This window comes from Bactrocera neohumeralis, chromosome 3 (genome assembly GCF_024586455.1).
Source record: "Bactrocera neohumeralis isolate Rockhampton chromosome 3, APGP_CSIRO_Bneo_wtdbg2-racon-allhic-juicebox.fasta_v2, whole genome shotgun sequence".
Classification (NCBI taxonomy): Eukaryota; Metazoa; Arthropoda; class Insecta; order Diptera; family Tephritidae; genus Bactrocera; species Bactrocera neohumeralis.
The window spans coordinates 4,566,270-4,594,230 of NC_065920.1; the positions used below are offsets into that span (position 1 = coordinate 4,566,270).

The 27,961-nt window shown below is 39.6% G+C and overlaps 4 protein-coding genes across 12 annotated transcripts; 2 read left to right on the plus strand and 2 right to left on the minus strand.

The window, feature by feature from the left end:
- Positions 1-275: 275 nt before the first annotated feature.
- On the plus strand, positions 276-13,999 carry LOC126754082 (uncharacterized). Its single transcript, XM_050465972.1, has 11 exons — positions 276-2,031; positions 2,348-2,571; positions 11,286-11,431; positions 11,496-11,738; positions 11,797-12,021; positions 12,082-12,409; positions 12,471-12,619; positions 13,087-13,216; positions 13,272-13,417; positions 13,473-13,571; positions 13,663-13,999. Exons 1-11 carry the CDS (start codon positions 410-412, stop codon positions 13,903-13,905), a joined length of 3,555 nt encoding a protein of 1,184 aa, XP_050321929.1. The 5' UTR covers positions 276-409; the 3' UTR covers positions 13,906-13,999.
- Positions 4,029-9,820, minus strand: LOC126754097 (glycoprotein endo-alpha-1,2-mannosidase). Its single transcript, XM_050465995.1, has 3 exons — positions 8,364-9,820; positions 7,333-7,561; positions 4,029-7,239 (listed from the first exon to the last, which is right to left on the minus strand). The coding sequence occupies exons 1-3, from the start codon at positions 9,401-9,403 to the stop codon at positions 6,970-6,972; spliced, it is 1,539 nt and encodes a 512-aa protein (XP_050321952.1). The 5' UTR covers positions 9,404-9,820; the 3' UTR covers positions 4,029-6,969.
- A 1,405-nt stretch (positions 14,000-15,404) lies between the features above and the next one.
- On the plus strand, positions 15,405-21,760 carry LOC126754098 (pancreatic triacylglycerol lipase). Of its 8 annotated transcripts, none has more exons than XM_050465998.1 (6): positions 15,405-15,626; positions 19,549-19,898; positions 19,967-20,314; positions 20,400-20,642; positions 20,775-20,963; positions 21,028-21,760. In XM_050465998.1, exons 2-6 carry the CDS (start codon positions 19,829-19,831, stop codon positions 21,705-21,707), a joined length of 1,530 nt encoding a protein of 509 aa, XP_050321955.1. In that variant the 5' UTR covers positions 15,405-15,626; positions 19,549-19,828; the 3' UTR covers positions 21,708-21,760. The 8 variants fall into 8 exon arrangements, with proteins under 8 accessions (XP_050321955.1, XP_050321956.1, XP_050321953.1 ...); XM_050465999.1 differs by having other exon boundaries at positions 19,576-19,898; XM_050465996.1 differs by having other exon boundaries at positions 19,694-19,898.
- A 1,140-nt stretch (positions 21,761-22,900) lies between these two features.
- On the minus strand, positions 22,901-27,762 carry LOC126754083 (aspartate--tRNA ligase, mitochondrial). Of its 2 annotated transcripts, none has more exons than XM_050465974.1 (12): positions 27,555-27,762; positions 27,208-27,334; positions 26,926-27,130; positions 26,635-26,864; positions 26,315-26,567; positions 26,076-26,254; positions 25,914-26,003; positions 25,244-25,860; positions 24,694-25,177; positions 24,439-24,618; positions 24,245-24,373; positions 22,901-24,172 (listed from the first exon to the last, which is right to left on the minus strand). In XM_050465974.1, exons 3-12 carry the CDS (start codon positions 27,125-27,127, stop codon positions 23,306-23,308), a joined length of 3,231 nt encoding a protein of 1,076 aa, XP_050321931.1. In that variant the 5' UTR covers positions 27,128-27,130; positions 27,208-27,334; positions 27,555-27,762; the 3' UTR covers positions 22,901-23,305. The 2 variants fall into 2 exon arrangements, with proteins under 2 accessions (XP_050321931.1, XP_050321930.1); XM_050465973.1 differs by having other exon boundaries at positions 27,208-27,473.
- Between the last annotated feature and the right edge of the window lie 199 nt (positions 27,763-27,961).

Genomic DNA, 27,961 nt, shown 5'->3' on the forward strand with positions numbered 1-27,961 from the left:
CACGTGTCTCAATTCAGCGACTGCGGCACACTTCCAATTGACCAGTATTTACCTTTTCGCAACTCCTCTTTCCGCACAGATTCGTGCAAACACCCTAAGGTGATAGCCAGAAAGCCGTTGCCGGTTCGTAATACAATACGAGTTGCTAGTAGCACGCTGCAATGGCGAAGGCGTACGAAAACAAAACTAGAAATACCAGACTAATTAGATTAAATGCTATTTTTCATGTCAAGTTCTACAAAACAGAAATTATTTGAATGCATCGCAAAGTGAATTCGTTTCAGTGCGAGATGGACTTTACTTAGCGACGCGCGCGTTCAAACCACACACACTGCTCAGTGTAATTATTAATGAGCTCCAGTTAGTTGTTATATAAATATCCAATTATTTGGAAACACCCCAAATTATAATGAATAATAACGAATATTGCTTCGATGTGCAACGGAAATCTTACGAATACGAGCAGAGTTACGAAAACGACTCGAAACTAAGTCCGGACACTTACGAAAGCGCGAGTGAAAACTTACTCACCGATTATGAAGTTGTGAGCAACGAGGAGGCGGACGACGACGACACCGTCGAAGTCGCATATCGAAAGTTACGACGCGAAAAGACGGAAAGTGCTGTGCTTACCAAGAACTCACCGCTTCACGCAAGCGGCGAGCGCGCTGAACTCTGTAAATTGCACCTGAGTTTGAGCGCAGAAAAAATATCGTTGAAATCACAGTCGGAGAAAATCGATAAATCGAACGCGTCGCTGGCAACGGAAATTGCGCAGCAAAAACAAAGCGCAAGCGGTCGCGAGCGTTGTGGACGTGTGGCGAAATCTACAAGCGCAAGTGGGTTCTGTCCGCGGCATAGACGCCAACAACCACAGACGCAGCAACAGTTGGAGAAGAATAAGCCAAAACAATATGCGCCGATTAATTTCACAATAGTGCCGATTAATGTGGCGACGCAGAGGCGTGTTAACGAGCGCAAGCAATACGAAAATGGGCGTGATTTGCCAGAAATTGTGTTGACATCCTTCGAGCAGCAACAGCAACAACAACCGAAGCAACAAAGCTTCACAACTGGTAAAGTACCTGCGTCGCCCGGTTACGAAGCGCCCGCCACGTCTAAGCGTGGTACAATGCCGAAAGGCGGCAATACAACGTATTTGCAACAAAAGGAACCGCAACAACAATTCCCGCAATCACAGCAATATCGCAGTGTAATGTTAACGAAAGCGGAAATAGCAACCCCACCACCATTACCGCCACCACCACCATCGCCTGCACCCTCACCAACAACATCCGCAACAACAACAAAAGCAAAGAAAGTCACCAGATTTTCGCGTGCGCCCGAATTCGCCAACAATCATTTTGAGCTGCTACCAGCTGCAAAGCTCACCCCCACCGCCGACGCGGCGGCTGTTGCACCCGCGTTACCAGTGAAAAAGCTACCGGATGCCGAGGATACGAGCATAAGCGAGATTAATTCGCAGCCTGGCAGCTCTACTTCACCGGAATCCCTAATGGATAATGTGCTAAGCGCTGCGTCATCGGTCTCCGTGCGCAGCAGCAGTCTGAGCAGCGCTGGCGGCGGCAGCGGTAGTGGCGGCAGTGAAATTCTAAAATTTCTCAATGTCACACAGAACGAAAGCTTAACGCGTAATGTGCCACATGTTGCTATGGCAGCCGTGGCCATAGAACAACAGCAACAACCGCAGTCACATCAGCAACATGTCGTTGCACAGCAGACAAAGGAATTGTACGATAATCGCTCATTGAACTTAAAATCGCCCGTTACGAGAGGCTTGTCGCCGTTAATGACAATAACGGCGGTAAAGCAAGCCACAACAGCGGCACTCACACCCGTGCCACCAACGCCAACCGCAACAACGCCGTTACAACTGTTGTCGCCGGCGCGCACTCTGACGCCCTCTCCCTCCACGGTGTTGGCATTGGGTGGAGCGTCGTCATCGCGTTCGGGTGAGACGCGTGCGCTGCAACCAACCGAACTAATCGAGGCGTCAGCAAATCGTTCAAGGTGCGTTAGACCGTATACACTTCAGTGGGTTTGCGTATGCGTGCGGTCAGGGTCGCAGGGAAATAGGGAAATTAGAATTATTCATATGTATGTATGTTACATACGAGTGTAAAAGCATGAAACGGACATAAAACAAGTAGAAAGTAAACAAAAGAGAACAGTGTTTTGCTTGGAAACACTAAAAGATTCTTTAGCGGCGATACTGAGCCGAAGATCCAGTTAGTCTCGGTGCGCGTTTAATCATACCATACAGTTATTTTTAGTGCTATAACAAAATTCGAATCTTAAAGTCCTCCATTTCCTTTGTTTTATGCAGAAGTCCATCGCCAAGTTCCAGCATCTTGATTCGCGTTACTCCGGATGCCTCGTTATTTCCCGATGATTTGAAATGCCGCATCTGCAGTGAAATATTTCGTGATCCACGCACCTTGAATTGTTTACATTCCTTTTGTTTCCAATGTCTGGTTGATGAAAATTTCAAACAAGACTCCAGCATACCATTTTGGTCGCAACCTGGCGCCGAGGACCATGATTGGAAGGGTAAGCGGAATATAATTTTTTTTAGTTCTTTAGTTTCCATAAGCTATGAGATGCTTACAGGACATTTTTTGTTAAATAACAGGAATACCGATGTGGGAGAAAAGTGAGTTCCCAACCGATGACAGCCTTTATAAAATCTATAATAAGGGTCTTGACTATATTGTTAATCTCAACTATGAAAACTGACATAAAATTACCTTTCCTAAGACCTAAGGTACTGATCGGAGATCCTATCAGTGAACTCTAGCCCTAACTCAGTAAATAAGGCGAATTCAAGAGTTCATATCCATTGTCACGTGTATATCCTAGTGAAAACTATGATTTCATCGGTGCCCGCACTTTTGGCCAGCTTAAAATTAAGACCTGCGCAAATTTTTTATTCGCGTTCCTTTGAAATGTACCATGTACCTCTATCTCATGCCAAGCTCTTTAAATAGTAACGTAGGGCTTAAGAAATATTCGAAGTATTTCCTTTTAATGCAACATCCGCAAGCTTCCCCGTTTCATAAACTATAAACTATATGCAAGCAAATATATTGACTTCGAAGTTTGTCAGCGCAGCTTGCACCCACTTCGATTGGGCTCTGGGAATTTTTCTTTCGGCATCTCCCTCATCCAGCACACCAATGAAGTTGCGGTTCCGGGCCACACCGGCAAACGATTTATCGTGTGCCACACTCATTTACTTCGCCACTTTGGCTGACCCCTGTCTCTTGGCTGCCACTGCTGGCGTTAAATAAAGTAGAGCCGCTTTCGCACAATCAATGGAATCCTGAAGCTGCTTTGTAAACTTATTATTGTTTGGTGGTTGCAGCTGTACCCTTCTTAGCAGATAGGCAGACCGACACTTCTCCGCGTACCTGGCTTTCACTGTATCATTGACCCTAAAAGTAGGCCATTCTTTGGCAGTTGGACTACTGGTAGCTCCACTTGTGGCATCACCATTCCCTCCCTTCTTTGTAGCCATACTTTGGCTACTGAGTTTGGTTACAGCTGTCGCTAGTCCTTCCTGGAGCTACACTTAGCTTCAGCTCCAATGTTAATGCCATTACTTGCACCTTAACCAAGCTTAGCTTCTGCTTTTGTAATGGCTACTTCGAATCTTGTTAGGAACGCAGCTCTCTCCTAGGAACAACTAGTTCCCTCCAATTCACCAGGTATCCGTAAGATCCATCCGAGTCTAGGCTAGCCAGGCTGATCCTCCGCATGGGTCGCAGCCCTTTTTGGTAATTCCAACCGAAGTAAGATTTCTTATTTGAATGTTATACTATTAACGGGCAAAGACCACTCAACTAAGAAGTCAAATCTAAGCTAAATACCTCTCAACTGCAACAGAGGCGAACTATTGCCGTAGAGCTGTGATACCTATTACCATTCGGCACCCAAGCGGAGGGTTCAGCGGAAGATCTTGTTCTTCTCTCTTTTGTCTTCGAAAAAACTCTCACAATTTTTAACTGTTATTTTAATATTTAAATTTATTTATTTTTAGTCGCGCTACACTATTTAAAGCTATTGATATATGCCTGTATTTATATATTATATAGTAAAGTACTTATGTATGTATATGTATATAAGAGTATAAACGAAGTTATTAGTATTTTAGTTATAGAATAATAAAATTTGAAATTCTACAAGGTTTCTTTATTTCTCGTAGAGATAATGATAGTGTGCATGGTTTATGCTTATCAGCAGAGTAGCTTAAGATTTCCTTAAATAATTGATTGAATTTGAAAAAGGTCCACTTTGTGGCTCAAACTTTCTTATAACAAGTGATTTTACTAAACTAACAATTGCTTTCGAATGATTTTTCGACTTTTTAATATTATCTTAGTTATATTGCGATTTTATTTAGAATATTAGAAGAATTTACTTTTCATATATAAGTAATATCTATTAGATATTATGTAATATAAGAGTAGCTAATACAATTGGCAATTATTGGAGTTGATTTAACACATTTCGTCTTATATAAATACGTGAGTATTTAAGTATTGTTGTAAAGTATTTAATAGCTTTATTTCGCTGTCTTCCAATCGCCAAAAATTTGGAAAGTGGCGAATCGAACAAACAGCTGACTTACTGACTTACTTATAGCTTGTTGAAATATCCGCATACTGTCTTGTATTTATTTTGATTACCAATGTTAATGTCTTAACACGGGAGTTTAATGAGCAGAGTAGTGGCGAATCGAAGACGACTATTAAGAGTGTGTGCTAGAGCAGTTGGATGGCAGAAAATTTGATTATTTGAAAATATATCTGGCTATTAGATGCTTAGAGGTCATTTTATGTTAAATAAAAGGGAATATCAATGTGTGAGAGAACCGATAGCAGCCTTCATAAAGCGTATAATCTTGGGTCCTGACTATATTGTTAATCTCTGCTATGACCACTGTGATAAGAAATCCGTCCTAATGCCGTACCAAAATTAAATTATACACACTTGGTACGTTCTCTTATCGGTCTACGTTTAGTAAAAATGCATATAATTATTTATATTCGACTTAGGACCTCACCCCAGCAGCGGCCAAAAAAACATAATGAACATTTGGAAGGAACAAAATTGTTAGGGTTGATTTTTTCACAATCTCTATACTATTTTACATATATCACTCACAAAAATCCTCCTTGAAAACCTGGTTTATATTGCTAGACTCGAGAAAGCTGACCTTGCACTCTCTATTATTTCGAAAACTTTCCCTTTAATGTTTAAAAATACTATCTTAAACGTATTAAAATTTAAAATCTGGTCTCTCCACGATTATGGAACATAGATCCTATCATTTATTGAATGATCTATTTTGGTACACAGATTATCTGATAAATAACCCAACTTTGTTTGATTCACTGTAGAAATTTCATTGATATATAAAAGGAAGCTATCAAAAAGGACTTAAGTAACCAAATATATGTAGCTCAAAGGTCAGTAGAAATTTCTTAACTCAGTGATACTGAACGGAAAATAAGGAATGTGAGAACCCAAGCTCGCTGTGGCTAAATTGGGCTTATTTCTGTTATAGACGTTTGAATCCACGCTTAACATCTCTAAAATTTACCTTTGGACATGTACTTAAGAACACAGTATAGTTCTACTATTACAGCCTCCATAAAGAAGTGGAATTTTTAGAGAAATAATGAAGCCTCATAGTTCAAAAGACTCATGGTGGAAGCTCTCACTTTTTTTATGGCGTAGATTTGGCATCAACCTTACACTGAAGAAGTGGTTAAGCATTTTAACGACTTAGAGAAGCTCGAGGGGGCGATCATAATGGAAATAAAAGAATGCTTTCTTTCAGGATTCGCTGAGAAGTTTATTGTTACTTTATGGAACCTACTGGAAATTGCACATTACGTGGAAATCTCAAACTTTTTGCGAGAAACATGATTTAAAAAGGCGATATTCTGAATGATTTGAGGAAGTTTTCGGCAAAATATATATTCATCTGACATTGATTGTTTGGTAGACGAGGAATGCACCGCGACGATCTATTGCGCCCTCTGCTAAATCACAAAGTCTCATCGAGCCCCGGCATATTGATAAAGTCCAATATACTGCTGGGTGCTAGCGAAGCGATCTGATCCCTATTGGAAACATGAATCCAATGAAGGTTTATATATTTTATATATTGATACAATATATGTATGTATATACCAGTTATATGGAAAGGGGTCAGCAGAAAAAGAAGCATAATAATCTCTCCCTGTCACTACAGTCTGTACAGTCACGCCTTCAAAAGCTCAAAATTGGGAAAAAAAAATTATTAACTGTCTAGGAAACCACCCCGTTGAGAACTACTTAAGGCTCTCTAGCACACTTGCTCAGACTACCTACTATTTATAATAATTTTTATAAGTATGTATGTAGAGTATATAAATGTTTAGTATACTAGTTATTAATATATTTAATCTGCATATTTTAGTATAAATATAAAGTTTCTAATGCACAGCAAAATGTTTAATGGCGTCGGCCAATTTAATATGACTTCATTATATAAAGTTATTGTTTATATATATTTTATATATGTATATATCTCAATTAATTTCGAAGAAAGTAATATGATCATTGAACTTTTGTTGTTGTTGCCGTAGTTGCAGATAGTTTACAGAGCTCACTTTTAAGCAAAGTGTTAATTTTTGTAGTTAATTTTGGATTTTTAAAATGTTTTATATATATGTTTTTTTTATTTTTAGATTTTTAATTTCATTATTTAAACTGATTTTTTATTTACTTGTATATTTAATTCAATTTTTATTTGTATTTTTATTTAATTTTTTTATTCGTATTTTTTAATATTATTTAATAATAATTAATTAATTATTTATTATGCTTTTCAACTTTTTTGTCGATTTTTTTATATTGTTTCCTCTTTCTGATTTTTTTTTTTAACCCAACTGGCATTCAACAAATTGTATTATTCAAGAATTCATAACAACTTGGCTGGCCGAGAACAGCAACAGCAGCCGCCTCATGACGCGTCTTTAAGAAATTACCCACCCAATGTGTTGTCAAATCGATATACTTAGTTTTCGCCCCCGGATTATAGTCCAGAAATCCTGCTTTCGGTATGACCTCCTCGATTTGACTGCCATCCGGCCAATTATTGTAGCTGGCGATGTTAATGAAACCCACGTGGTTGAGTATGGCTGTGCGCCAAGCGACGCCATAATACTGTAGGCATGTTGAAGAGAAGCAGCGTTATTCGGTTGTTATCATTTTGCTACAATCTTTTTAATTATGCCAAATATAGCCCTCTCCACTTACCCTGCCATTGCTGCGATGCCTTTGTATATCACCGTGTCGTGGGAATTTATTGCGTTCCGCGAAACCTGGTCCCACTGTTGGCACAAATAACATTTTGTATGTTAATGCGAAGGACTTCAAATATGACCAGTTCTTCCAGGTGCTCGCAAATGTGGCGCCATTACTTGGTAATTTATTGTAGAAGCCCTCGAAGCAGAGTCGTCGCATGATATCCACATGGTTTTTGAGACTGTGGGGGGTAGGAAAAAATATTTGAACTTTGTTTATTTCATTAACGGTTGAATGGTTCAATGTTCCTTAACAAAACTTATGTGTAGTTAAGGAGTTTTGTGGGATCTCTGAAAAAAAGTTAATGTTGGGTAGTCGAAAAAGTCTTTTCGTATCTTGTCAATAGATGTCGTTGCAGTCGTTATCTCCAGTGCTACCAATCACATTGTCATCATCATCATCATATCATATAGTGTTAGAAAGGTGAGATTTAAGCTTCATTTAACCAACAAAAAACCTTCCCCGAATTTAAAAATAATGTGCGAAAAAATCTTGGTCCAAGAGTGGTGAAGCTCAACAAATAGTCGCAAAGCCATGATTGACGCCTCGAAAGGTTATGCTGAGTATTTTGTGGGATTGGAAAGGAATCATCCACTATGAGCTGCTCCAGGCTAGTCGAAGGATTGATTCTACATTTTACTGTCAACAACTGATGAGATTGAAGTAAGCAATCGAAAAAACGGCACCATCGGACTACCATTTGTTTCGGTCAATGCAGAACTCCCTTAATGGAGTAAAGTTGGCTTTAAGAACTATACGACTTCTATACCAAAAAACTATATAGTCATTGATAAAGTCTTTAAATTTATGGAATCCACCAACTTCTTTTCTTTTTTAGTACTACAAATGAGAAAAAAAGGCACTCCCGAAAATCTAGCAGAGTTCGGAACCCTTGATTGTAATTTTATTATCAGTAAGGGTCGTCTCTAACATTTTCTTGCTATCATCAAACGACTTTTCTTTCAAAAATATAACAAACTTACCGAATATGCCCAATAAAGTAGGCATCGAAAATGCGCCTCAACGTCTCCGGATGCGTTTGACACAAAGCACGACCAGCCGGCGTTTCATTCAACTTATAAGCGTTGCTTACGTAAATCACTGGCACCAAGCGCTTACGCGCCAACGAATAAACACGATAGAAACTCTCGGCGGTGGCGTAACGACGCACCGCCTCCAATTGCTGCTGCAAAAACTCCACGCTCTGATTGCCCGCCACACTGATCTCAAAGGTAATGCTCAAATTGTAGCTAGGCGCCAGTTCCAACAGCTGACGATAGAGTTCCACCTCGCCCGCTTTGCCGCTACAGCTGAGTATGAGCACACCAATGCCGCAATTGTGTATGTTATCGAAATGCTTCTGCAGCAAACTGGTTGTGGGCTTGTACAGCCCCAAAGCCGGATAGAATGCGGTGTTAAGTATACGCACTGGTTTCACCGTCGTGGTCGTAGTTGTTGGCGATGTTAGACCTGAAGTTGGTGATGATGAAGCTGATGATAGGACGGCGTCGGAAACATCGTTCAGCAACTCTTTGGCGGCGCCACGCAGCTGCAACTGAGGTGCGACCAGCTGCGGCTTCTTCGTCTTATACCAGGCGACAGGCGCGCTGTAGAAAATATGCACACCCGTCGTGACGGCATCCAGTTTGGTGCGTTCCTCACCCGCATCAACGGCGTTACGCTGCTGTTCCTGGCGCAGCTGCAGCACACGCTCCTGTGCTATGCGCGCCTTCACCTTGTGTTCGTCATACTTCTCGGGCACAATAACGCCATTTTGGCGCGGCGATTTCAGTGGTGGCTGCTCCAAGCGGCCGTCTTGGCTGCCCACACCGCTGACAACACCACCGCCGCCGCCACCGCCATAGATGCGCGCTATGAAGCGTTCGTCGAGCACGCGTTCAGTGGAGCTCACATTGGGCGAGATGTTCAGTATGACCACGGTAATCACAATCAGCGCTATGACCATGAGCAGAAAGAGTATTTTCAACTTTCGTCGATTTTTGACATATTTTTTCAGTAGCATTTTGTAGCTGCGCTTGCAATTGATGCAGCATTTTACAAACGTTTAAGTTAGTGTGGCAACGGCTGGCCGTCCCGCGCGCGGTCCGTGTGAGCGACTGACGAAGACTGCGTTTGTGCCGTCGCCGACGTCCTTGCGGAGGACTATAAAATCACTAGATTGCGACGTTGAGTGCGTCGTGTGTATACGTGTGTGTGTGTATGTGTATGCCCAAGTGTTTTGTGTACTTATCTATGGTGGTATGTGTGAAGCACTCGAGCGTTTTATTTTTAATGCACAGCGTTCCGCTTTGCCTTTCAACTTGCTTTTTTTAACTTTTCGTACACATAATTATGCTTGCTTGCTTCCTCTTCTTTGTGTGCTACTTCTATTTTCGTCTTTTAATGATTGCCTTTTTTTACTGCATTTCTTTTTAGCGCAAACACCCCTGCTCGGCTTAATAGCTATATCGCTGTTCGTATGTATGTGTGCTTGTGTGGCTGTGTTGGTGTGTACCATGTGCTTCCTGTTTACGCTTTTGCCGTGAGTGAATGCTTCCATTCCTCTGCCGGTGGACCATTGTTTACATGCAGTGCGCAGGCGCGCTTCCAGTCATAAAATTAAGTTGAAGAGAGCAGGAGAAAGAGAGAAGTAATCACTTAACTGTCATAAGTATTTTAGAGGAAAATGACAAGCGGCAACTGTTATAAAATGCTGTTCCATAAGTTCCGGGTCTAAAAAAAATTATCAGCCAAAAATTTGAATATGTTTGCTTGCCCAGATCTTTTCAACCGTTCAGTGTTATTTTGTTTATTAGATATATATATTTGTATATAGGAGTTGGAGCTCAGAACAATCCTGTTTCTAATTTTGCTTAAATTCCGTTTTAAAATCCACTTCCTCATAACCCACTTTCTCACCGATAAAAGAGTCTTGCTGACGAAATCTGTCAAGAAAGAATGAATATCAGAGATTCATATATCGGTTCAACAATGTGAACAAAGTCTAATTCATTATTGTCACTGAAACAGTCTAAAGTCTAGAAGAAGTGGCCTAATAAAGGAGGCATTGCTGTTTTGTCCTTCAAGCCGTTCTTTTTTAAATCTAAGCAACACTTTTTGATCGCGATCTAAGATCTGCTGTGCTAGAGTAATACTACATTGGATATTAGAGCCATCATTTCGTTCGATGCTGAAAATGATTTTTCGACAGATGTCATTGCTTTCAAAGACTCAACGCATAAAGTCATCTTTCATCGTCGCCTCCATTCGCATTACTTCCTTATCTAAGTAGCTGAAGCGACTCTCATGAATGAGACGTCATCAAAGTATGCTTAGAACGATATTTTAAGGTTAGAAACCGCTTGTTTCAAGATGGACGTTCATTACTGGCGTTTTTTACGTGGCGCGTCCCAAACCCAGCGCACAACTCTAAGAAGGGATGGTTTGCCTTCTCACTTTACTCGCCTTCAAACGGATGTTTTATGACTACCCAGAGGATTCTTGGTCTCTATATATCGTATCGGCTTTTCTAAAACTCTCTCTATTCCAGTCCTGACCTTTGGGTTCCGACGAGTTGACAACCAAATCTTTCGCCTTTTTTTTAAATAACCTTTTCTATGATTTTTAATTCATTCTTTATTGAGAACTGTCATCTGATATATTCTAGCACGAACTCTACTACCCAGCGGGGGAAGCCAATTACACATCCATTGCATTAAAACCGTCCGAACTGGCTTTAATCCCCAAAAGAACACCCTTACATTTATCGGGTTTACAAACTCCTTCCAAGTCCAACGTTCAGTTTATGACAGGACTAATAATAATTATCTAAAGTAAATTTCTCTTACTCTTTGGTATGATTTCTTACAACTTCCGCGTCTAATGCAAATATTACTTTCTTAAAGCCACCAACAAGTCCAACTGTAGCGCGCAATCGTCTTCACCGGAGATGTCTGTGCGTAGCGGTTCCACCTCACCTTCGCGAACACGACAGTCGTCATTCAGCTTTAGGCGTAAAAAATCGCTCGAACGGATTTTGCTGAAAGTAAGGGTGAGTAAAGCAACAATAACAATACAAGTACATTGAAAAAATATTAAAGTATCCACTCCAACAGTCAAAATCGGACGGCAAGAGCTCGGAAAGCTCCACATCGCTGCGTTTAAGCGCTCCGCCCGAAGAGCGTCTACGCTACATCAGCTGTAAGATTTGCAAATACGCAACCGTAATACCGTTAGGTGGCATACGTCAGTTACCGCAGAACTTTCTGCTTGTGCGCAAGATCGAGACCATACAACAGGAGCTGGGCGATGAAGTGATAACAAAGGTTTGGTGCAGTCTCTGCTTCGAGGAAACCAATGTGAGTGGAAGAGTGTGTATTAAAAGGCATTTTTAGTTTTAGAAAAGTCTACTTTCAGGCGATCTACCACTGTGTTAGCTGCACGCTGAATCTCTGCTCGCTCTGCCGGGATTCACATGAACGGCAGCGCAACACAGCCAACCATAGTATACGGAATATAATGGAGTTGAGACGCGCGCGTAAAAAGCAACAAACTCTACTGGATGATAAAACGAAATTTACGCTGAAATGTGGCATGCATCCGGGTTTCGAGATGAAAGCATTCTGCAACAGCTGTTTGCAGGTGAGTATGAGATGCTTAAATGCGCCTAGACTTTTTCTTACCGCCTTTCTCCTTCTGAAGATCGCTTGCGCCGATTGCCTAGTGCTCTTACACAAAGGCCACAAACATGAGCCGATACCAAAAGCCTTTGTAAATTACTCTAAATTACTGCACGATGCTGTGGATCATACGCGTCCGCTCTGCAGCTATGCCGAGCATTCGGTCGAGCGCATGAGCGATATATCCAAGCATATAAATAAGAAATGTGATGACATACAAGCGCAGATAGAGGTGTTCATGCGGCAATATCTCGAAGCGATCGAAGTACATCGGAAGACTTTGTTACAGCAGGTGCATCGTGCACGCGAGACCAAAGTGGAGATGATACTCGAGCAGCAGTTGGACTTAGGTGTGCGCTGAAATAACTTTCTTTTCTTACTTAGTGCTTAAATGGAGTTTTTTTGTTGTAGAAAAACGCAATAACGAGTCCAAGGAGGCTTTGCTCTTCGCGCAAGAACTCACCGAATGCGGTTCCCATGTTGAAGTGCTTTCTTTTCTCAATATTTTGCTTAAGCGTTTCGAATACTGTCAACAATTCAAAATGCCCACAGAACCAAGGGTAAGGAATATCTCATATATACTGACAAATATTTATAACGAGGTAAGCAATGGGCTTCGATGCCTGCCTCTTTATTTTTCTGCTGTCACACATGCTGTTGACAGTTCTTGATCCGTTATAAATCCGGGTCCGTTCTGGTTATGAAAATTCGGCCGTGGTCAGAACGGGCGTGAGCTCAACTCTCAAAGACTTCCTATTCCAACTTGAATTTTCTCTAATATAATTTATGTGTTAATTGAAAGATAGACTCGCTTTTGTGAGACAAACGTTTAAGCTCAGAGCCTTGGACTTTCTTAATGATATTTTATCAATACATGAAGGCTTGCTCTCTCATCAGGATATTGTCAAACATGGTCTCTGTTCCCTCATTTGCTGCGTTAGTCCTCGGTACCAAATATGATCTCGAAATCGCGATTTTGCTTAAGTATACAAAGAAGGTTTTCTGATCTTCCCTTTTCCCATTATAGTTTACGGATACTCTACAGTTTTTACCACATATCCGCGCACCTCCGATGAAAGCCCAAAACGACATACCACTCTTCGGCATTATTACAATGCAAACTGTTGAGCCTTCACTGTGCACGCTGCAATGGGAGGGTGAGCAAATGAGATTTCAACAACTTGTACTTCATAACCCTGTTACGACTTTCAGGCTTCACCCAATTACGTCTACATAAACGTGTAGAACTTCTGCTGCAGTCACGTGACACTGATGGTGCGGGTCTATGCCATGGTGGCTTACAAATACAGACTTTACTTAAGTACAAAGAAACGAGTTCAAAATTTTTACCAGTGGAGGTAAGGGAAAGTGAAAGTCTAAGATGCGAATTTTTTAAATCCTTCTCTTTCACAGATCGCAGATAATCGCGACGGCACTTATGGCATCGGCTTTACACCCGACGCTGAGGGGACACTAGTGCTGCAAATAACTATTAATGATAAGCCCATCAAGGTAATTATTTTTATGTGATTTTCAAAATCAGACTTGAAGCCTTCCAAAATTATTTGAGTTGTTCCTCTAAACTCAACTCTTTCGTTTTCAGGGCAGTCCCTTCACATTCCTCGCACGCAATGCACGCCCGCACAGTGGCATCTATCATTGCTGCACCTTCTGCTCCAGTAAGGGTAATAAGATGGTGAAATGTTCCTGTGAAGGGCGCATGCCTGGTTATAATGGCTGTGGGCATGGTCATGCCGGTCACCCAGGTTGTCGTCATTGGTCGTGTTGTGGTAATATTATAGAGATTTCCGAATGTAATATGGCAAATAAGTTGATGAATTCATGAGTCTATTTTAAAGTAAGCAAATACCATAAATATTTAAAAGCGGCGTTGAAATAAATTCAAGAAATGGATTTCACAAAAACTAAGTGGTAAAGTATATATACCATATTATTATTTTGCTTATACGACTTATGCAAAAAGTCTACGAAAACCCCAAGGGTTCAAAATTAGGTATTACTAACTGCAAATTCCCATCAGCTTCGTTTTCTACTAAATCGGAGCTGTCTTCTAAATACACAGTGGTTTCGAAACGATTGTTTGATAATGAAAAAGTCCCCATGAAATATCAACTGAAGGGAAGTATATAAAGTGGTCTTAACAGATTAAATTTGCAGTTAGTATAGGCGAGCAGTTCATACAATGAATACCCATACAGAGACGCACTAAAGAAACTTGCAGTTTTGTATTTATTAGAACTCTCAAGGAATTTAGCACGAATTACTACACTAGCAATATTATTCGCGATTAGAAACTTGAAATTAAGGTTAAGTTTGTGGTTATGATAGCAGCAGAAAACATTCCCCAAATACTTTTGAGGAATGCGGTCGAGTTGAAAGCTCTTGGTCGGATATAAAATCGGCCTCTTATACATACCATAATGATTAATTTGTGCTTGAAGCTATGAAATAATTATTGCGTTGAGATTCTCAGAATATTTACTGTAACATATAAATATGAACAAAGGCGTCTTATCTACATATGTATAATACCGAGTAATGCGTAAAAAATAACTCTGACTCGTCTTCGGCATGTAATCTACTGTTAACCTATATTATAGGTCTTATAATTTGTACAAACATTAAAAACCGCGCGGAAAAAATTTTTTAGAAAAATTACAATACATATCTTAATTTTTGCCACCAACATTACTTCTGAACGCGCTGTCAAAATCGCATAAGCTTTACCGTCGCCATTATTTAGGTATGCACCAGAAAAAATCTACGGGCATGTGGAATTTTTGTCAGTATTTCCCCGCTGCCGCTTTCATTTAGGGGCGGCAGTTAAGGCCCATTCACATAAAATTTTTCTCGCTTTGCGTGACAGTTCATACTGAAACAACGGAGCGCTGAGAACTAATGGCTAACCAGAATGAACGCTTTATTTTCAGAGAATTTATCTAATAAAAATGGTAACTGTTGCTTGACAAAGCGTAAAAAGTCGAAAATTGCTTGGTTTCGCGTCAAAACTTTCTATGTGAACGTACTCATACAAAAACGTACTTCGCACTGTTCTGTCAAAACAAATGTCTGACGTAAAGCGAAGCAAAAGTTCTATGTGAATTGGCCATAAGTGAGTATATTAGTAATACGCTGAGAGTTGGATAATAAAAGAGAATATCAGAGGTATCTTAAAATTGAGCGTATTTCGAAATGCAAATGAGGTACTCGTAATAAATATTCTCAATACCACTCACTATCCAAAATAATTTTACCTACAAAACTATACATATGTATGTATGTACATTTGTAGGTAAATATTGTTTATATTCAAAACAAAAGAGCTAGGTACTGCTGTTAGTAGAGTACAAGCAACGGAAGTGAGCGGTTGTGTGTAACGCGAAAGACTGTGAGTTCACGTGCCTACCTACGGAAACTGTTTACGAAACACAAGAAAGCGCTGCAGAATTATTCCTTTATTGATTTTTAACTCGAAACTCATAAATTTCAACAAATTAAGTGCGCGAAAATCTTCAATTTATGAGTCGATGATTATGTAAACGTCAAGTAAGCGAGCAAAACAAAGAAAAAGTGTGGAAAAACACTTTGAGTGGGAAAAAACAGAAAATACAATTGTGTCAGAAGACGCCAAATTCTCTTTACATGCAAGCATTTGTGTGTACACAGTTGTGTTCGAAGTGACAGCGCTGGTATTTTACAAATGTGACAGTAACAATCACTATTATCAGTTCTCGAATATAGCAATACCAAGAGAATATAGCAAGAACCGTAGATAGTTTTATCTTGAAGCGTGTTGATAATACTGTATCTATTTAAATTCAATAGATTTCTGCTACAGTAAGCGCTTGATTTCTAAAAATAGTGTGCAAAAGTGGCGTTTGGTTTCTTTCAGTGCTTTTCCTATTCTTTGTGTGTCACTCACTTGATTAATTAACTCAAAGTGCTGTTTTTTAAAGATGGGCTTCATACTTTCAATTTTGCTTGGATTTTTAATAATTTTATTTTTGTGTTTGTTTATGTTCGATTCCATTCTTGTCTATTTGTTGGTTAGGGCAGTGATTCGTTCCAATGGTTTTGAAGACTAACTCTCATAGTGGTTTGCCTAACCTGCCACGAATATGAAAAAAAACCTAAAGTGTTATGTATTTATTTATAAGAAATTATCAGGTGGTTTTCAGAACTGCAGTTATGTAAACAAATCTCCGTATCCACTCACTTCCGTATCTGCTCACTTCCGTTTAGATAAACGAGTCTAACATTTTTATTGTTGTATGATACGTTCAATAGAGCGCAAATCTCGACAAAAGCCACTACCAGAGTATATGTACCTTAGTTCTTCGTTCGTAAAACATTCATCTAAGAATTACATGGCCAAACTTTGGCTCTATAATTCGTCTGGGTTTTTGCTTATTGCCCGATGGTTAGCATCCGACATCTTGTTGTTTAATGTTTGTCAGTGAATCGTCATCATAAGGTATATAACCGATCAGACAGAATAGTATTTACATAAGTCTCTCATCAATTTGTCAGCCTTCTTCGCAATTCCAGTGGTCAGAAACTGAGCAATGCTCAAAAACATCATAGAACTCATAGCAACTGTAATTAAAATAATTTCGAAGGAGAGATAGTGTAATATTTTGTTCCTCAGCACTTATGTGTGTATCTCAGCTAAAATCAATTTTTGATCCAACATCCATTTAGAGACGATCTCAACTACAGACCATCACAAAGCATTTTTGGAATTAACGTAAGTTATTTGGGATCCTAAAAATGAGTGAAAAGTTGTTAAAGTGGAGTAACCGTGTCCTACTAAGCAAGCAGCGTTTTTACAGAAGCTTATTATCAAATCCTGAAACTACTGAAAATACCGAAGTTCAAAAAGCCGGCCCATCAAAATACCGACAAAATTCAAATATGCAGCTAAATCAAAATACCGACAAACCAAAATGCCGACATATCCAAAATATTTTATCGCGTCCGTATTTTCACTTTGTGAGGCGAGCCCTCATTTCTGCCGAAGCACAGAAAGAGGATTCTTTTGATTAAGGGTTATAAGCGTGTTCGTGGCCGGAGGCCGAAAGCCGCCGGTCCTCGAACCTAACACGCCACCTTTCATAAAATATAACTTTTTTTAGTTTTTAGTTAGGTTAGGCTAGATGAGGTTAAACTGGTAGACAATAAGCCACGCATAGACCAGTTTTGGTCCTTGCGATACCAGCTGGAGATCAGTTCCTTGGTCCATGAGATGTAGACATCCTTTAGGATTTGTTTTTAATTACTCAACTAAAATTCAGAAATTAAATATTCGGTTAGTGGTGTTTTCCACTTTGGGATCTAGGAACCATATTAACCACTTTTTTCATAAGAGTAGTACCTTATTTTAAAATTTCTCTTGTCCATGTCTAGTTGTCTCTGACGGTCTGTATATACCGAACTAATTTCTAAGTTTTTGTGATATCGATCACCTCACCAAGAAGCTGCTCATTTGTCGGAACACCCAAAATCGGACATGTACAACACATAGCTACCGTAAAAACTGACCGATCAAACTCAAGTCCTTGCATGGAAAATGTTCAAATAGACGAGATATCAACACAAAATTTAATTCAAGAAAAAGCGACATTCTCTGAACACATTGTTCAGCTCAGACCACTGCAGCATATAGCTGTCTTTCAAACTGACCGATCAAAATCAAGGTTAAGAACTTTATGCTATAAAAACGCACGTGTGAAGGGTATTTTGTTTGCTTATACTTTCACTTCAATTTGAAAGGTATTCCGACCGGCGTACCTTCAGCGTAGAGCCAATGAGCTGCCGCAAAGAATTTACGCATATCTGCACTTTATCGCCATGAGAGCATCAGGGCTTGTTAAAATTTAATTAAAAAAGCCCAATTAAAGTGAAAGCCTGTTGGAGATTACAGATCTGTCACGTTTCAATTAAGTTAAAAGCACAGAGGCCTACAACAACAACACCAGTTGTGTGTATTAAGTTGCAATTAATATTTGCAGGCAATCGGCGAGCGCCACGCCATTCCCCAAAGGCACTAACAACAATTGGCAACGTGTTTAACATGTGTAATGCTGAAAACTGATCTGTAATCTCAATTAAACTTCGAAAAAAACTAAAAAATGCAATAACAATTTAGACACGTTCGTTGCCTGTCCAGCCATTCAACAGCTTTGGCGACGCTGTTGCTTCTTTTTGTGGTAGGCATATACCACGTCCGTGCATTTGCTGTTTAAAGTCACCAAATGTTGCTTTGCACTTTACTCGTCATATTTCCCTTGCTTTCTGCTTTCTGCTTTTATTTTTTGTTTTGGTTTATAATCGAAAAGGTCTCGGCAAATAGCTATCCACCATCAATCACAGCCACGAAAAAACTCTCACTTACGCATGCGCGCGCATTCCGCTTACGCTCGACTCATTTGAATGAATGCAATATGCCGCTAAACGCTTACCCACTGGCCATTTGCGTGCGTTGCGTACCGAAGTGGTAACGCGAATTTCACTACGGCGCTTAAGCGAAGCTTCCGTTTCTGTTTTGTTTGGCAAATTGCATAAGAAAGAAGAAGAAGACATACATAAATAGTTAGCATTAAGACGAGCTTTGTCGCTAGTTTTCGATACATAGCTACCCTGACGATTGTTCCAACCTACCTTACACATTCGAAAAACTAATTTTTAAACTTTAGATTTGGTCTTAAAAAGGGTATAAGTTAGTCCGTGGGGACTTTTGATCACATATCAGCCCTTGAAAATCACTTTAGGTAACTGATACGATCCTTTCTTTCACTGTCACTACCAGCTGGGAAAAGTTACTTCTGATCCACGTTCGCTGGCAACAGTCTTAAGTCGGAGGAACTACCATTGTCTGCATTTCTTAAAGATTATCCGAAGGTTTGCAGTTCATAATAGCGTTCAAATCGTTTCTTCTTTCTCTCAAACACTTCAAGAACCAGTTCGTCGAGTTAACCATCGTTCCCACTCCTAAACAATATTGATATTGGGGTACGCTTTAAGATAAAGAAAGAACTATCAATTGTCAAGACTAGACTCCTTTACATTCAGACTCCTGCAGTTTTACCAAATTTAGTAAGACAAAATGTTATCATTGTCACTTGAGCTCTTATAAAAGATTAACTTACGCAGACTTGAACTTTTTTAGAGACTCGAAGTTTTTCATACATACAAAGAACCTGCAGAAAAAATATCAACAATGCATTAAGCTTCGCGATTATTGGTCTTTTTTGTTCGAATGCAAACCTAACCTTCTATTCACTTGAAAAAAAGAGGGCTCAATCTTCCTCAAACCAAGACATATGTAATCATGCCTTAAGACACTTTTTTCTATATCCACTCTAAGAAACCAAGGTCTCAATCCTCCATCAAACACTTTTTCAATATTCACTCTAAGAAACCGAGGTCTCAATATTCCATCAAACACTTTTTCACTATTTACTCTAAGGAATTGAGGTCTTAATCTTCCCTCAAGACGCTGTTTTCACTATTCACTCGAAGTTATCGCGGTCTCCATCAGATTGCGAATGCCAGGAATCGCATAGGAATAACATAAACCTCAAATTGAGTAACCATCGCATGGCTTCTTTTAGTAAATTATATCGAGGAAGGCCTGGTGTGTCAAAAGATGGATACAGTCTTATAGTATTCCGAAAATAAAGCATAGTTACATAGCTTTAAGTGAATCAATTGTGATAATAAAAAGAAATTAAGTAGAATAGCATAAAATGTGTACAACAACGACGCAACAATGTACAACAGTCGTTCCGAGCTTCCTCAGGACCATTTCGATTATAGGTAAGAAACCCAAGTCTGCCTAATATTTTACTTCCTCAAAACCAGAATTTATTCTTTTTGTTTTGTAGTTATATTTTCACTAGTCAACTGCCATGCCAAGTCATTTCTCAATCAACTCACGGCGGTGCCAACGACGACAACCCCAGCGCCGAGCACCACACCCGCGCCAACAATGCGTGATATAGTAATTGGACCCTGTCGTTGGGTGATCGGACGCAAATGCCCCGATAAAGATGTGCGCTTCTACTTGTACACTCGGCGCAATCCACAGCAGCCTCAGTACTTGAACATCGACGAAACATTCGATAAGTCCAATTTGACCAACTCGAACTTTAATCCGCGTTATCAGACAAAGATCATCATACACGGCTACAATGCGGATATGTATATGAACACCTTGCAGCGCATGAAATATGGTGAGTGCGCCTTACTGGCAGAGTCTCTATATCTTAGTTCGCTGGAACGCTTACCCGGCTTTGCCGTTGTTCTGTATTTTTCTAGAATATTTAATGCGCGGTGAGTATAACGTCATCTTTGTGGATTGGGCTGTGCTGGCGCCCGGTCCATGTTACGTCAACGTCGCACATAATATCAAGCATGTGGGTGCTTGTGTAGCCCAACTTGTGGAACGTATTTTGGAGACGGGCACCACCGATATGCATGTCATCGGCTTCTCGCTGGGCGCACAGTTGACGAATTATGTTGCGCGAAATTTGGGCTCGTTTCAATTGCCGAGAATAACAGGTTGGTACAAAACTCAAATACTCTTTGAACCTGAAGTTCATCTAAAACCAATCTTCAACTTCTTTAAATGTTTATTTCTCGAAAACATTCAAATTACAACATAATTTTTAACATTGGCTGTAAAATTTTCAGGTCTCGATCCGGCCATGCCTTTTTTCATCACCTCCGGCATCGATGACAAATTGGACCCCACTGACGCTGCTTTCGTCGACGTAATACATACGAATGCCTTGGTACAGGGCAAAATAGAGCGCTGTGGACATGCGGACTTCTATATGAATGGTGGCATACTACAGCCCGGTTGCAATAAGCAAAACACAAGTGAGTACGCCGTGAAACTATATTCAGACCATTAAAATTACACACTATAAATTTTTTCACGCAGATCCATTTGCCTGCAGCCATCAGCGCGCTGTCGAATATTTTTCGGAATCGATACGTTCACGTAAAGGTTTCTGGGGTTGGGCTTGCAGCTCGTATATCTCATATTTGCTCAACATGTGTCCGCCTACGAATTATCTACTCGAAGCGGGCGAAGATATAAAGCTCAGCACAAAGGGCATGTTTCTAGCCGAGACTAATGATACAGCGCCGTACGCCTTAGGCAAGTGGACCGACTTACCGACATTGGGTAAACATAAGCCTACCATTAACAATGGGCGCATCACAATAACGTTGCCACAACCGTCGGGCTTCCGTGATCCCTTGTTGCAGCAAGTGGATCAATGGAATAAATTGGACTCACATTTCAATGGCATTGAACCCGAACCGACGCCGTTTTCACAAGATCCCAACGGCGAAAATTGGACTTACTTTAGTGGCGTTGGCACTGGTGACATAACCGATACTTCGAAGACCGGTAACGAGCTTGCCGGCTCGGTGGAAGAGCAAAGTTCGGAGGATGTGCAGAAAGTGCATGAAACGCAAATTGAATGGCTGGAGTATCGACGAAATCTGACCAATGGCCATATAGAAAATAGTATTTTTAAAGTGCCTCATATTGAAGGTGCAGAGTTGAGTAGCAAGAAGCTAAGCAGACAGCCACGTGGAAATGAAATAAACTGATAAGTTATAAAAGTGATTAAATGTTTAAAAATATAAATTATTTGAAAACAGTATTGGATTTATAGAAGGTATAATGTGTGAGGGTAGTAAGCCAGATGTCTATGGAGTTTAGTGCTGTCGTAAATCTATAAAGCGTTTTTTATGGTTCGCTGCTATAAATTCGTGTCGTTCTAGTTTTTTGAGCCCGAAAGCATTATGTGGAAATTTTGAGTCGGATTTGGGCAGGATTTTTCGAAGTCTTACAGTTTTGTTGAAGTAATTCCAATTGAACAACTTGATAAAATCTGAGATACTGTGTGCATTCGTAAAGCTTGAACCACAGATTGAAGATTTTTAGATGTGATCAAGTTAGGACTGTGCCGAAATTATATTCTGATTGAGAACAGAAAAGAAATACTCGACAGTGTTTCCGAATTCTAAACGAGACGAGAGTCTTCGTACAATTCTCACAACAGCCGCTACCACGTTCCCGAAATTCACCCGGATTTCATCCCGCCAAGGAATGTAATTTGTTTCTGGTAATTACTTGATTTCGTTCAGTTTATTTCAGTCACCATCTTGAACGAACACAGAGTAGGGTGCTCCCACCTCCTCCAAAAACTATTTGGGGAATGTTTCCTGCTGCTACAACTACAACAATAAAGATTTTTTCCAAATTACAATACTCTGACCATTTTCCACTTATAATCCCAACTCTTAAAACTCTCCAAAAATTAAAAAATAAAAAAATTAAAAAAAATTAAAAAAAAATTTAAAAAAAAAAAAAAAAAAAATTAAAAAAAAAAAATAAAAAAAAATTAAAAAAAATTTAAAAAAAAAAAAAAAAAAAAAAAAAAAAAAAAAAAAAAAAAAAAAAAAAAAAAAAAAAAAAAAAAAAAAAATTAAAAAAAAATTAAAAAAATAAAAAAAAAAAATACAAAAAAAAAAAAATTAAAAAAAAAAAAATTACAAAAAATTAAAAAAAATTAAAAAAAATACAAAAAATTAAAAAAAAAATAATTAAAAAGAAATGCAAAAAATTAAAAAAACTACAATAAATTAAAAAAAATACAAAATATTAAAAAAAAAAATTTAATTAAAAAAAATTAAATTAAAAAAAAACTAACAAAAAGTTTAAAAAAAATTAACAAAAAAACATTAAATAATTTAAAACAATTAAAAATTGAAAAAAAATTAAAATAAAAAACTCTCTCTTTCTTTTTTGGAGTACTTTCTTTATTATCGTCCCTTTTCTTAATTTCAAACGATTTTTTGTTCAGTAAATCAATTAAATATGAAATTACAGTTTTATGTGAAATGTCAATAAATGTAAACAAATAGTTAAATACGCTCCTGCAATATGGGTAAAATTCTTAATACGTATACATACAGATATACATACATATGTATGTATTTGTGAAATATTAAGCTTCCAATGACTTGCTTCTTTTTAAAGGGTAATATTATAGCAGGAGGTTTTTTTAGTTTTTAGTATATAATCAGTATATATATATATATATAAATAATGTGTAGATAAAACTATGCATAACGGCATGATGCACGCTAGAGAAACTTACACATATGCATGTGTATCTTTGTGTTAGTTAAAAATAAGCAGTTTACTTTCTTATTGCGGCGGCAACGCCTCGCTTAGACTTTGCGGCGGCTTTGGGAGTTGTTGTGGGTGTGGGAACAGCAGGAGCAGGAGATTCGGAAGTCTCTTTTTTAATCGCCTTTTGCGTCGCCACGCTCTCTCTGTCGCCCAACGAATCGACAACAGTTACCTCGTCTTCAGCCGACTCCGGCTTCACATCTTCATTATCGACTAGCATAGCTTCTCTGGAGGGTTCCGGTGATGGTGTGCTGCGTGCGGCGTCCGGATCATCATCTTCGATTGCATGCTCGGTAGATTTGTTTGGACTCTCTAATACGGCTAAATGATAGAGCGCCTTCTCTTCATCTGAAATGGGTACGGGCGCATTCGAGAGCGGATCACGTCCGTTCAACGATTTCGGGAATGCAATAACATCACGCATTGAACGCGCTCGACATATAATGGCAATTAGACGATCAAGCCCCAGTGCGATGCCACCATGTGGCGGACAACCAGACTCCAATGCGTTCAACAGATGATTCAAATGCTCATGTGGAATCTTAAGGATTTGTTCAAGTACGAAATGTTGCATATCACGATCGTGTATACGTATTGAGCCGCCACCGATTTCCTGTCCATTCAGTACTAAATCGTACGCTTGCGAACGCACCTTCTCCAATTGGTCATCTTTGGCATTCATGAAGACTTCCATATCATCCGGGTGTGGTGCAGTGAACGGGTGATGTACACTTTCCAATTGATTTGTTTCTGGATTACGCTCAAACATTGGAAAATCGATTACCCAAAGGAATTTGTTCTCTTTACGCTCACGCTTAACATTTTCGGCATTGAAATTGTGATAGTCGAGGCGTATGCGTCCCAATAGTGCTTGCTGTAATTAGAGAGCCGAATACAGAGTCAAAATGAGTAACCAATTTATACTCAAATTCAATGAAAGACTCACAGTTTCACGCTTTTCACCGATACCGAGGAACAACAGGTCATTTTCTTCTAAATCGAATTTCTCAATCAATTCGTGCGCTACTTCATCGCCCAGTAATTTGTTTAAACGATCGAGCACGTCCTTATATTGCTGTTGGTAGAAAGCGAGAAGCTGATTTAGGAGAACGGAGTGGAGAACGTCAGCGGCCTACTTACCAAAAATTTGCGTACAAATAATGTGCCGTTAAATTCTCTGCTGATGCTCTCGTAATGTTTGCGTGCCGTGGAGTTCCAAATGGCCTCAGAGCCACGTATAACGATGGCATAAGCACCCAAATTCGTAAATTTCTCAGCGAACTTCTCATTTTTCTCAATTATATCTGTAACATTTTGCAACTAGGATTTTGAGCATAGAAAAAATGTTTTTTTAAAGCAAATTTTATGGATAAAAAAGCACATTATGACACTCACTGTGAAGCCGAAACGTATATCTGGCTTGTCGGTGCCATACTTCTCCATGGCTTCCTCATATGTGATGCGTCGGAAGGGCGTCTGAATGCCGTGGAATTGTTTCGGCCACGAATAACGCAACAATTCCTCAATCAATTTCATGACGTCGTCACGTGATGTGAATGACAACTCAACATCGAGCTGTGTGAACTCCGGCTGGCGATCCGGACGCGTGGCCTCGTCACGATAGCAACGTGCCACTTGGAAGTAACGATCAATTGCGCCGGCCATCAACATTTGCTTGAACTGTTGTGGACTCTGCACCAGTGAATAGAAGTGACCCGGTTTGCGGGTGGGCACAACGAACTCTTGTGCGCCGCCTGGAGTACGACGGAAGAGTGTGGGTGTCTCCACTTCGACGAAACCCAAAAAATTAATCAGATACTCGCGCATGCGCATTATGACGGCGGAACGCATGCGAAGATTTTGCTGCATATCGGTGAATCTACGAGAAAAAAGGAAATATATATATAAATATGTATATGAATTTCAAATCAAATGTGTAACGCACCTCAAATCTATATAGCGATGTGTCAAGCGTAAACGCTCACCAGCGCGATTATAGCGCCGCACTTCAAATGGCAAATTCTTCTTAGCCGCATTGAGCACTTCCACATTTTCAGCCTCGACCTCTATGTGCCCGGTTCCCATATTTGCATTTATAGTGGCGGCTGGTCGTGGTATAACCGTGCCTTCGACACGTATTATGGACTCCAGCGAGAAGCCATTTGGATAATTCTCTAAACCTTTAGCTTTGCTTGTCATCAGCACTTGCGTTTCTCCGTAACCATCACGCAATATGAAGAATTTGCCCATACGTTGAAACTCCAGCCAGCCACAAATTGTCACCTTCTCGTTGACATTATCTATTGTCAATTCACCGCATGTATGCGTACGTCCAGCAAATTTATTCAAATCGGCTATTTTCGTCTTTTCACCAGCACCTCCTTGACCGCCGGCGCCGTTATTAGCTGTATTGCCATTATTAGTTGCATCTTCAGCTTCTAAATCATCGATTGACATCTTTTGCACCTTCTCCTTGTTTTTAATGGGTCCTTCATATGGGTCATCAGGATTTAAGATTCTTACATTATCCACCAATATCTCTACTTCGCCTGTGTCGTATTTCTAAATTGAAATTAATTAATTATATAAACTAGGCTGAAGCATGTCGCACTTACCAAATTTATATTGGCACGCGGCCGCCCCAAAACTTTGCCTGCAACTAGCACAACGGTGCCTTCAGGTGCACTGAGACAAGTTTCTTGCAACTGTTATGAAAAAGAGTTAACAAAAAAACTACATTATTGTTTAAAATATATATATATTTTATAATCGTCTACCGTTTGGTCCTCAACTATGATTTGCGTCTGTCCGTAGCCATCTTTCAACTGTAAAAATTTTGCAGTTTTGGATTGTGGTATCCACCCGACTAGCGTAACATTCTTGCCTATATCTTCCCGTCGCAAATCATTGCATGTAAAATCACGATTTTCAAAATACTTCAGTATATTTTCGCTCTCTGCAGTTTAAAAAATCTATTTAGTACACACATGCGGGTAAATTAATATTTTTTACTCACTAGCTATCTTGTATTCTGTGCTGGTGATGCCACAGTTATTCTGTTTCGCCATTGTGCTGTAAGTACGCTTATTGCCCATGCTTTTAACACCGGTAGGAAATTCAATATTTACAATTTCTTGAACCTCCACTTCGATTTCTCCGGTCGGCATTGTTTGATTGCAAGAATTTTGTGGTCGTCGGTGTACTACGCCAGTTATGGTTAACGTAGTATTTTCCGGCATATTCTGCATGCGACGTGCTATACGTGGATACTATGGAGAATAGAAATGACATTAGCATATCAAATCATATTTCAATGTGTTTTTTACGCGAGTATACCTTATCTTCCAAAATAACCAATTGCGATGCACCACCGTGTCGATCGCGTAATTCTACAAATCGCGAAACACGTTTTTTAATAAGCCGTCCCGTTAACTCAACCAACATGCCCATATGGTTGGCGCGCAGCTCTCCGCATGACATGCGCGCTGGTGGTGGAGGTGGGGGATTCATATTGAAATTGTTCGCCATTGCGCTCATCAATTGCATGAGATCGTTAGGTACTTGCCCTATACAAAAAGATAATTTCATACAGTACATATGAAATAATTACATCATAATCATACTCACTGTTAAAGGGATTGATATCGTTGGAGCCGCTATAATTGTTATAACCGTTATTAAAACCACCGTTTCCACCATAACCACCACCTGCATAACCGCCGCCACTATTTCCATAACCACCGCCACCTCCTCCATAACCGCCGCCATAGCCTCCACCACCATATCGCCCACCGCCACTTCCAGTACCAACACGATTGCGACCGCTCATTGACTGCAGTTAAATAGAATGTCCGATTTTCAATGTTAAAATTCGAGTACTACCACCCTTAAATCGAAGCAAGTACTTACGTGATTTACCGGTACTGCTGCTACTGCCGCTTCAGAGATTTTTATGAGCGCAGTCTGCTTTGCTGCTATTGTCTCGACTGTTGTAAGTCTATTCAAGTAACTGAATTGCTGACTACGCCACAAACTCCTAGAAATTAAGAGCATTGTTTTTACATAAACAAAATGTATAACAAAATAATAGAAATATATTTAGTAATATGTTCCCCAATCACATGGGGAGTAACTAAATATCAGTCAGCGATAAAAATGTATCCCCCTCGTAAGCGCTGCACAACGAAAAAGCGATGCAAAAGGAAAATAAAAAATTAAGCAGAATAATACAAACGTTGACGTCGGCGTCGACGTACCTTTCTTGAAATTTAAACACTAATTTAGTGCAAGTTTATCTTCTTATTATAATCACTAATCGCTTATAATGTTTGTAACTTCACTAATGTATGAAATTATTGCTAAATTGCACAATAAAAACAATTACTATCAGCAAATAGCGAATAAATTAAGGGCACAAGAGCGGATACCGAAAAATCGCACAGACAGACCAAACGACGAATCACGAAACGAAACAGAAACGTAGTGAACGACGTTTACTTAAACAGAGTTGCCAATTTTCCTTAAATTCTTGATAATTTGCCCAGTAATAAATTAATCTATGAAATTTTGAGGTTTTTGATTTCGGAATCTTAATTGTTAAAACATATGCTTATTACTGTGGTGTTATTCTTTAGGAGTGTATGCATCTCTTAAGAATTAGGGA

What these genes read in the sequence shown, in the direction of transcription:
- LOC126754082 (XM_050465972.1), top strand. Translation starts at nt 410, where the DNA reads ATGAATAATAACGAATATTGCTTCGATGTGCAACGGAAATCTTACGAA. An exon ending in TCTGCTTCGAGGAAACCAAT is followed by an intron (nt 11,739 to 11,796) that starts GTGAGTGGAAGA and finishes GTCTACTTTCAG; the next exon opens with GCGATCTACCACTGTGTTAG. An exon ending in CAAAATTTTTACCAGTGGAG is followed by an intron (nt 13,418 to 13,472) that starts GTAAGGGAAAGT and finishes TCTCTTTCACAG; the next exon opens with ATCGCAGATAATCGCGACGG.
- LOC126754097 (XM_050465995.1), bottom strand. Translation starts at nt 9,403, where the DNA reads ATGCTACTGAAAAAATATGTCAAAAATCGACGAAAGTTGAAAATACTC. An exon ending in TACTTTATTGGGCATATTCG is followed by an intron (nt 7,562 to 8,363) that starts GTAAGTTTGTTA and finishes TACCCCCCACAG; the next exon opens with TCTCAAAAACCATGTGGATA. An exon ending in GGCATCGCAGCAATGGCAGG is followed by an intron (nt 7,240 to 7,332) that starts GTAAGTGGAGAG and finishes ACATGCCTACAG; the next exon opens with TATTATGGCGTCGCTTGGCG.
- LOC126754098 (XM_050465998.1), top strand. Translation starts at nt 19,829, where the DNA reads ATGTGTACAACAACGACGCAACAATGTACAACAGTCGTTCCGAGCTTC. An exon ending in CTTGCAGCGCATGAAATATG is followed by an intron (nt 20,315 to 20,399) that starts GTGAGTGCGCCT and finishes GTATTTTTCTAG; the next exon opens with AATATTTAATGCGCGGTGAG. An exon ending in TCAATTGCCGAGAATAACAG is followed by an intron (nt 20,643 to 20,774) that starts GTTGGTACAAAA and finishes TAAAATTTTCAG; the next exon opens with GTCTCGATCCGGCCATGCCT.
- LOC126754083 (XM_050465973.1), bottom strand. Translation starts at nt 27,351, where the DNA reads ATGCTCTTAATTTCTAGGAGTTTGTGGCGTAGTCAGCAATTCAGTTAC. An exon ending in CGATATCAATCCCTTTAACA is followed by an intron (nt 26,865 to 26,925) that starts GTGAGTATGATT and finishes CTTTTTGTATAG; the next exon opens with GGCAAGTACCTAACGATCTC. An exon ending in TCGGTGAAAAGCGTGAAACT is followed by an intron (nt 24,173 to 24,244) that starts GTGAGTCTTTCA and finishes CTCTAATTACAG; the next exon opens with CAAGCACTATTGGGACGCAT.